The 10,237-nt window shown below is 39.9% G+C and overlaps 1 protein-coding gene across 1 annotated transcript in view; it reads right to left on the bottom strand.

Moving 5' to 3' along the window:
• Positions 1–7,773: 7,773 nt before the first annotated feature.
• Positions 7,774–10,237, bottom strand: part of SELENOF (selenoprotein F) — a 35,839-nt gene continuing 33,375 nt past the window's right edge. The window contains exons 4-5 of the mRNA XM_074962240.1: positions 9,274–9,323; positions 7,774–8,662 (exon numbers count right to left, since the gene is read on the bottom strand). Coding sequence (XP_074818341.1) covers positions 8,531–8,662; positions 9,274–9,323 — 182 coding nt within the window. The 3' untranslated portion in view covers positions 7,774–8,530. The remainder of the gene's footprint in view (positions 8,663–9,273; positions 9,324–10,237) is intronic.

The raw sequence follows: 10,237 nt of genomic DNA, 5'->3' as shown, positions 1-10,237 counted from the left end.
GACCGGCAGATGGCACCAAACATTTGGCCTGAAGAAGTGTGTGTAGGAGTCTTGTGCTATAGTATAATAGGCAATTAGAGAAGCACCACATTGTTCTATAGACATATTTTCTGGGACTGTAAGATTCTGATGAATTGTACTAGTGCCGTGGAACTCTGATTTATTCAGTGTACACCAGCACATTTGACAAATAATTTTGTGTACAGCATCAAGGACTAAGCATAGCTTTTCAGCATAAGGGATGCAGTCTCACCTTCATGGATGGAGATTTAGTAGGCTCACGAGAAAATCCCTATCTATCAAGATGAGAAATGCACTTACAAATATTTATCTTGAAGAACCAGTGAAAGAAGGTGCAGGAGAAGAAAAGAGAGGCTGGAGTGGAGTTATGTAGAGCTCTGAAGGTTAGGACAAGGAGACTGAGCATAATGTAACAGACCATAGGAATCCAGTAGAGAAGGACGACATACCTAAGGCAGTAAGCAAGAAAGTCCTTTCAGTAGGGTTAGCCAATTATTTTTTGTCAAGGTCCAGATTTCTTGGTCAAGATATAGTCCAGGTCCAGACTCCAGAGAAAATAATGGAAAAAAATAATGATGATGAGAATAGGCAACAGGGGATGGATCACTTGATGATTACCTGTTCTGTTCATCTGGGGCACCTGGCATTGGCCACTGTCGGAAGACAGGATACTGGGCTAGATGGATCTTTGGTCTGTCCCAGTATGGCTGTTCTTATGTAAGTAAATAAAAAGATTTCGGGGTCCATTCAAAAGCATCTGGTGGTCCATATTTGGCCTGCAGCAAGCCTATTGACTACTCCTGCCTTTTAGACTAGGTTAGGGAACCCAGAGGGAGGGAGATGACCCATGTTGGGTTGAGGGTTTTAACCACAGGGGTGGAGAAGAGAGAGATGGGTTTTTAGGGATGTTTTACAGGATACTGAGGATTAATTATCTCTGTTCTCCAAATATAGAAAGCCAGCAGCATGTATGGCCTAAAGCTTCTGTCAAAGCCTTGAAAGGGAAAGACTTCTGCTCCTATCAACCTCCACTAGTTCTGCATGTGCTTTAGTATCTAACAAGGGGTATTTGCTTACCACGGATCATCTGTAGAAGGAACTCTTTGTTGACCAGACAACCTGATTAGCTTGATCTTTCCAAACCAGCAATTTGTGGTGCCTCTACCCCTGGAAATATAGGGACAAAAGACTGCAGAGGTGTTAATGGGCCACTCTACCTTGAAAGGTCCCTTAAATAGTGCTTACTACTATGTCCTAACTAACCAATCTGGGAGTACCTTTACCAGAAAGGAAGAAGAGCTGTGTGTGGCTTGAAAGCTTGTCTCTCTCACTAACAAAAGTTGGTCCAGTAAAAGATATTACCTCACCCAATTTGTCTCAGAAAAACACAGGCATTCAGTTCTGGTATATAAAATGCTTATAGAATTGCATGTCTCACTGGCATACAGATACATGAGGAATTTTCCAAATTATTATTCAGCTTCCTCACCAAAAGAAAACCACTGTCTGATTTCTTCTTCTGGCATCTCGCTCTCAAATCACCACAGACCAGCGATTTTTCACTTCAAATCCTAGCCATCTTACCATTTGACAGCTAGCTTTCTTTTGTACCATCTGAGTGTACAACACCACCAGCACAGCAGGCATGACTGACAAGCAGCCATACTTGTTCCAAAATGTTTGCATGTGAGATTGTCTGTCCTAAAAAGACACGTGTAATGAGTTCTGAGGCCATATATATATGAGGATTCTGTCACTATTAACTCTTCTGTGAAACCATGCTCTGAGTACTGGGACATCCCAGGTATTTTACCTCCCTATGCATAGATCTTTGGCCCAGTTTGTAAGGGATGGATGCTCTTCTTTACCTTTCCTTCCTGGGTATCTGCTTGGTCTCTATTCCCTCTGTGGGTGGATAGTGAATCACTTATGGTACAGAATCACTTCTTTGTGTAGTTTTTAGGTATGGAAGTGACTTAGTTGATGAGCTTCAGCCCAAATGGGAAGGGTGGTGTGTATCTCAGCTCCAGCATGCACTGCTGTATTGCAATAGTGAATACTGGCCAAAAGACTCCTGGCAAGGAAATTGCTTAGTGACTAATTCTGCAAACGTTCAGTTCTACACTGAGAATCTTTTGTTCACTTATTCCAGTAAGTCAGTTGCCAGGCCCTCCCTCTATGAGGAATTTCTTCATATATATTAAAAAAATAAAAATAAATGAGCAAATATTTTCTGAGATGAAATTGTGGCTTTGCAATGCGATTGATTCGTTCTATCCCTTCCAATAGTGACTTTTATAATGGGATTACATGAATGTAAATCTTCAGAAGAACAGTTACAAGATAATGCCTCAAAGCACAGCACTGAGGGTTTGACTCTTGGGAGTGACTTCCTTCCTGCTGGTGATGAGTTGATCAAAGCTATATTATAAATCACTTAAATTGAAATGAGGCTAACTTCTTTTTTTAGGCTAAAGGGATTATTCTCGCAGTTTGATCTTTAACTTTGTAGTTTGCTATGGAAGGGAAAACTTTATAAATCAGAAGAAAAAAGTAACAAGTACTTGTCTCTAGAAGACAGTCTAGAGTCTAGACTGGGACTTGTCTCCCCAGTACAATGAGGATCTGAGCTTGACTGTGTACTAATTATATTATTACTGCAAATAGTAATTAAGCTAAGTCCTAACAGAGACTTAAAAAAAATAGCAAAAGCGTGTCTATTTTATTACTTAAAAAAGAAAGTATTTGTACAGATTCTATATGAAGAAAATTAGCCTGTGCCCTAGCTTTGTAACCATTATCTAATTATGCTATCAGGCCACCACACCTGCTCCTCATTCAAACCCCTCCTAAATTCTCTGACTCAGTGTCCATAGTTCATGCTCATGTTACTACTACATATAAATATACTGTCACTAAATATAAAAATATTCTCTGGCTTTCCAAGTGTGTCCCATCTTCTCGGCCAGTCTTCTCAATGGGAAGATCTTTAGTGCAGGGACTGTTTATCTTTGTGTCTTGTACAGGGCCAAGCAGATAACTAGATGCTGTGGCCTTCATGTCCATTCAGCTCATCTGACCTCCATTTCTCTTATAGCTCACTCTGAAATCAGAAGTAGCATTCAGTCCTGCCTGGGGCAGAAGAGTGAGATAAAGTTCTTCTATCAATCACTCTTCACTGTTCAACACATGATCTGTGCAGGCCTAATCTGGTCTGGTGCTCAGTATCTGCAACTCCCACTGAATTACCACCCAATGACTCAGTTGCCCCTTGCCATGCATGTGACTCTGATAACAAGTGTTAAGGCGATACCAGGAAGATTATGACAATACAAATTCTGCTTCTTTTCAAATCTGTTCAACTCCTTTTATACTCAAATTGTTGGTGTGGTGGGAAAGCAAGAAGAGATGCATTTTACTCCACTTCAGTTAGGACCTCAAATAGTTGGGGATAGACCTAAGCAAGCATCACTGAACTTTTAGGTGTTTCAATGCACCAAGAAGCACCTAAATAGGTTCTCTTCCCCCCCCCCCCCCTTTTCCCTCAGACAGTAGATCAGCCTTATGAAGGACATTGGCTAGTAGGCCTCACTTACTCTTAGGAACATATTTCAACATCAATTATTGATATACTTTATCTAAGCCTGTATCTAAATTTAGGTGCCTAGCACCAGTTCCTAATGGAAGCATAGTTTTACTAAGCCTCCACCCCACTTTCTGTAACTGTCCTCTTAATAACTAATTAGCCAAACCTGTTCTCTGTCCATTCTCTAGCATGCTATTTTTACATTTGATTATCATCACTTGCCAATATCTAATTAATGCCCTAGTGACAATATACAGACTACAGAACTCTAATATAAAAGTGCATTTGGTAGGGAAGACAGCCTACTGATCAATAGCAGATCAATAATGTAGTAAGGCAATATGCTGAACTATCTTTTGTCTTCTAGTCATAGCTTTTCTTGAAGGAAAAATCTGTTGGGGAGTCTAATAACCAGTCACTAAATGATCTTTTTCAATATATTGGAATAAACCATAAGCATTTTATGGCTTCCTATGATTTGAGGAGCAGCAGGTCAACTACAAGAAATACTGAGCTTCCATGAGTTAAGTCCCTGTTGTTGTTAACAGAGAGGCGGTTTTGTTTTTAGCCTCTGAATTCTCCTCTACAGACATGCCTCCCCCTTTTATAGGAGGAAAGAAATATCCTATATTCTCAGGCAGCTAAAATAGCTTCCATAACAAGGCAAGTCTCTTCACAATTGTCTAACTTTTCCCACACATCATCCAAACTGTGCAAACAGCCACCAGATTTAAGTTCCTACTTGTTGTACACCCTTGAAACTATGTAGGGGTAACTATTTCAGCCCTTGTCCCCCTTTGACCGGCTTATATTCCGTGTTGTCGTGTATTGTAGGCACAAGAAGCCGGGTATAGTCATGGCTTGCCGCAACCAAAACGTTAAATTTTAGACTTGATTTACTGCTTCATTAGGGCTATTTTGTTCCACTCCAGTGGTGTAAGGCAGCCTTAAATCCTACTTAGCTAGCTGCAGGACTATGAGGGAAAGCCTTGGGTACTGAGCTTCCTTGAGTCTTGGATTATTTCAGGCCCATGAAATGGGCCTTTTAGCATCATAGGAGCAGCTATGGATTACAGCAGCCTTTCAGATGCTCTAATTTATGCTTGGGACTGGCCTGGAACCGGGTTGGCCCCACCCTCAAGGAAGGGCCACAGTGACAAAACTACTTCCGTCCTGCTCATTCCCAACTCCCTAGACCTACACTGAGCTTGCCTTGCCTGAACAGAAGAGTCAGAAATAGGCCATCTGCAGGGAGAATACAGACTTCTCAGCAGTCATACATCATCTGTGACTTTTAGCCCAGCTTGTACGTCCCACTGATGGTACAGTACTAGGCTACTAAACTGTATATATAGTTTAATTATGTACTTATCTGAATGACAAGTCAGTAGCGACACTTGCTCTGGGATGAATGATTCTTGTGGCTTGTCACAATTCTAATATGTTTATTATTAAATAGTTTCCTTAAAACTGCAAATAAAAGAGGATGTGAAGCAGAGTTTGTTATGGGTATCTAGAGAATTTCTAACTACTGTAGTTAGTGCTTAGATCCTACAATAAGAGCCCTGGAAATGCTTTCAAATAGTAGTACGCTTCTTCCAAGATCTAGAAGTCTCCATCTCCTTCAGATGTTGGATTAAAGCGTACCTTTTAGAAACAGGTCTAAGCTTTTCTTAAAGACTGCATGCAATGGTGAATCTACCACCTTCTCCGGCGAACAATTTCAATATTTAATTACCCTCCCTCACTGCCAGGAAATTACAACGTCAAGGTTGAATTTGTCTAACCTCAACTTCCAGCCACTGGTGGTTCTTATGCCTTTAGCAGGAAGGCTGAAAAGCACCCCCTCTTACCCCCATCTCTTCTTTTCAATGTGTATGTACTTACATGCAGTGATTGAGTCACCTTTCAAACTTCTTTAAAGCTGAATAGGTTGTGCTCCTTAAGCCTTATGTCAAAGCTTGTTTTCCAGTCTCTGAATCATTTTTGTAGTCCTCTGAACTCTCCAGTATTTCCACATACTTCTTGAAGTGTGGATACCAGAACTGGACACAGTATTCTAAAAACAGGCCTATCAATGCTTTGTACAGAGGCAAGGTAACTCCCTATTACTATTTGATATTCCCTTGTCTATGTAGCCAAGGATTACACTACCCCTTTTTACCACAGAATTGCACTGACAGTTAACCTGTGAAGAGCCTTATGTCCTTCAGAGACACTGTTTTCCAAGACAGTCTCCATGTAGAGGTATAGCCTGCATTCTTTGTTGAGATATGACCTTGCATTTGGCTATTAAAATGCATCTTGTTGAATTGTAACCACTTAACCAGGACCTCCAGATTACTAACAGTGACCTGTCATTATAGGCTACCCCACCAATCTTTCTCATCTGCAAACTTTGCATATCATTTATATAGTAACTTTTCAACAGAACAGTGTTTGGACCAAGAACTGACTCCTAGAAATAACCCAACTCATTTGTCACCCCGCTAACAATTATATGTGGAGATCTGTTAATGAGCCAGCTTTTAGTCCATCTAATGTGTGCTCTGTTAGTTTCATCTAATGCAAGTTTTTGTTTTTAATCAGTGTCATGTGGTACTAGATTAAATGCTTGGAAAAAAAAAAATCAACCAGTACCATAATCTTGTAAAAAGACAAAGACCTACCTTCCATGAAACCATGTTCATGGATTATAAAACAGACTGATTTAGTCATGGAGGTCACAGAAGTAATGAAATCTGACTTCCAGTGACCTTCCTGACTTGAGCCTGTGGTGCTGGGGAGCTGCAGGGTCCCCCTGGCACCCACAGGTGCTGGGACCTGTGGGGTACTCTTGCCACCTCTGGCAGCTCCCAGAGCTCCCGACTGCAGTCGGCAGCAGGGGCACCCCTCAGCTCCCAGATAGGAGCACCCCAGCTGCTGCAGGCAGCAGGGGGCCCTGCAGCTCCCAGCCATGGGCTGCAGGAGACCCTGGAGCTCCAAACACTGAACCTGAGGAGGGAGCCCCCAGAGCTCCTAGCTGCAGTGCAGCTGCCCCACTGCAGGCAGTGTGGGGACCCGTAGATCTCCATTTTGACAGATTTTTTTAGTAAAAGTCACGGACAGGTCACAGGCTTCCATGAATTCTTCTTTATTGCCCGTGACCTGTCCCTAACTTTTACTAAAAATATCTGACAAAATCTTAGCCTTCCTTAAAATTAAGGCAAACATTCTGTCATGCAGGTCACTGATTCTGTGATTTTACGTGACCTCTGACTTCAGCCCCAGATGGCAAAGCTCAGGCTTCCAGGGCTTTTACTAAAGATACCTGTGACAAAATCTTAGCCTTAATTATAAGGCTAGAAGGGATCACTGATCATATAGTCTGAATGCTTCTATTGGATGATTTCTATAATTTTAGCCTTTAATTTTTTGAGTCCTGAATTAACCATTCCATTACTTAACCAATCTATAGGTCCCCCAGTCATCCCTTTTAACTTTTTCAAATATTTGAACTGCTGGCAGTACTCCAAGCCTTTACAATTTCCCCAGTTTTTCACGATTGTTCAAAATAAAATGCCAGTGGTTCAGAGTGCTTCACAGCTAGTTCCTTTAAGACTGTTGGATGCAAGTTATCCAGGCCTCTTGATTTGAAAAATGCTTCATTTTAGCAGATTCTGCCTCACTTCCTCTTGCTACAGATAGCAAACTTTCTATTCCATCCACCACCACCACACAAGATTAATACAGCATTTTGCACAATTTCTCCTTTTGATTTCCAGGCAGGTGCAGTGCTCTCTCCCTTACTCTGAGCTATCCACTGAGATACAAAGATGTATTTAAAAAACTAGGAAGTTGTTTTTTCTTCTTTTAATTATGTCGAGTAGTAGTTAAGGTTGCATGAGGACATAACTTATTTTCAGATTTTTAAGGTTTTTGGATGGATGAGGTAAGGGGAGAGATTTGTTTGTTACTTAAACTTCAGCTTCAATATAAATTAAGTCCATGTTTCATAAGTTATCCTTATTTTATTGTATGTATTCACGCAACTAGCAAAACTGACAATTCACACTGGGTCTCAGTCTACTGTGTGTACAGGTATCTGTTCTCTGTTCGCAGTAATGATTGAAAAGGGAAAATAGATGCTTTAAAAAAGGAAACAAGCTTTATAAATTCAATAAATAAAAAGCATATCCAAGAGATTTGTGAAAGTAATTTATTGCCATCTCAAAACACTTTATATTCTAAGAACTCAGATCTACAGTAGTAAAGTAAAACACTTGGTGTAAAGTACACCTGACATCAGACTTACACATGCCTTAGAGGTTTTCTATGTAGTCTTCACTAAAGTGCACCTACTTCATGTTTTACAATCACTCCAAATCATGAGTTCTTCCATCATAACCAAACTCCCAAAACTTTCAGAACCAGGCATTTGTTATAAACTGTAAATAACATGTCTATAAAAAGGACAGCTGAGAAATACAAAATGTGAGAGAGGACTAGCAGACTAATCTTTTTGGAGGCAGAGTACATCTCACATTTGATTATGACTTCCTGTACACAGAAAAGCAACATACAAAAAGCATGGTAATTATCTCAATTATTTGGAACTGCCAGCTAGTTTTAAAAGTTTGTAAAAACTGGTCAAATTACAACAAACTCAGGAATTTGCATAATTAACTGAGTTTATCATTAATGAAATGCATTGTTACAAACACAAAGAGCTGATATGTACTAGCACAAACTATTTGTTCAGCTTGCCAACTTGTCAGATGTCTGCTGTGCTGAAGCTTCAATTTCTAATTAAAAGATATTTAGTACCATACAATATGATCTTTTTAAAATTAATGTAGAAGCTGGAATGATTTGCTGGGTGTAGCACACTTTATCTCAGAAGATAATCAGGATCAAATGTGAGGAAAGGACTGACAGCAAGATTTATATGCGTTCTAGTTTTTCACTTAGGAATTCTTCTACACTATCTGTATTCCATTTGAGGATGCTCAGTTCTTCAGCAATGTTCCCACTGTCATCCAGCAACTTTAGTACAGGATCAGAACCACGCACATACTGCACAAAGAGAAGGTTAGTTATCTTCTGTTTGGAAATCACATTCCTACCTCTCCCCGCCTTCCCCCACAAATCAGCTTTAAATTAAATGCCTTAATTGCAGAAATACCAATTTCAAATTGAATTACTTTTTATATACAGGTATAAAAATCAATTAAAATTAAACCAAAAAAACTCAATGACATTTAATACCATAAGGCACTAAGTGCAAAGTTTATCTAATTTGGGCCATGCAAATTGTATTGGGAAATCTAAGCATAGTAGTGCGTGTGTGTTTTTTTTTTTTTGGGGGTGGGGGGAGGCTATGCTAATTTAAAAATCCAATCTTAATTTATGAAAATATAGTCATTCCTGCTAGGGCTTAAGTAAGATTGTAAATGTTTTAAGTTTAAAAAACCTTGACGCTTTTTATCAGCATTTGCTCCAACACTGAAAACAGTGCCTAGCATCCATCCTGAACTGGATTCTTATTCTTAAATAAACAGTTTGTATAGGATACAGGTTTATTTGATAAGCAAGTACTAAACACTGTGTGAAAGGACAGGTTTCAAGTGGGTTTAATTCCTCTTAAAAGCCAGAATTTAAAATGTGGTTAAAAAAATGCTACTCACCTTGATTTGCAGTCCCCTGAATAGTTTGGGTTTGTCACTCCTGACAAAAGCTGAAGTTTGGAGGAAAGAACAAAGAAAACCAACTGAAAATTACTATTATTCGAAAAGAACACAAACTAGGTAATTTTCTCCTATGTGGTCTCTCATAGATATTGGGAGATTTAATTTTTCCAGATATACTTTTTGATTTTGAATACATGCTTCAGGCTCCAAACTATACTGCTACAAGCATTAAAATCCTCATACATAAGCAATAACAGTTGTGGAATTAATTGTACTTGGAAAAAGCCACATTTTTACTTTGAATACATCTCGTCTTTTCCCCCAAAAAACTTGGAAGCACATCTAATGCCAGTCATGGTTTCCATGTATGAAGGAGGAGAATCTTAAGGAGATTTATATTGTATTGTTGAGGGCAGTCTAGTGCTAGTACAAGGTGCGAATGTGCAAGAACAATAGTTTGAACCTAGTTGACAGTGCATTCAGTTTTGTGAGTGGAGGGGGAAGGGATGTCTCCTAGTCATCCCCTCTCTCTCACGCACGCACAGGCAGCCAGGGAAACCCTAAACTTCCACCGAAAAGGCAGAAATCCTTCTGTTCAGTCTGACGTTTTTGAGGCAGCAGGTTTGAGCATTTCCCAGGACTCCCAACTCAGTCAAATTCAGATCCTCCCCTTTCTGTTCCATCCTTTAGAAACCATCTGGCCCATTTTCTTCCAAGATACCAGGGGTGTCTCTTCAGTCTGAGCATGAAGCCATGATTGAGACCATCTACAGCTGGTCTTTCCCTTTACAGGAAAAGAAATTATTACGGTATCTTGTCTCCACTTCAGTTGACGGTTATAGGAGAGGTGCCAGAGCTCTACATGTTTTAATCCCAGCATCTCTTGACATCTTCTGAAAGCAACATCATGAAAACTCTGGATTTACATACATGAAAAAGGAGGAAGATCTTTCAATGTTGG

Source organism: Natator depressus, chromosome 8, assembly GCF_965152275.1.
Source record: "Natator depressus isolate rNatDep1 chromosome 8, rNatDep2.hap1, whole genome shotgun sequence".
Taxonomy (NCBI): domain Eukaryota; kingdom Metazoa; phylum Chordata; order Testudines; family Cheloniidae; genus Natator; species Natator depressus.
Note: the sequence above shows the minus strand (reverse complement) of the source record. Positions and strands in the feature narration are given on the sequence as shown.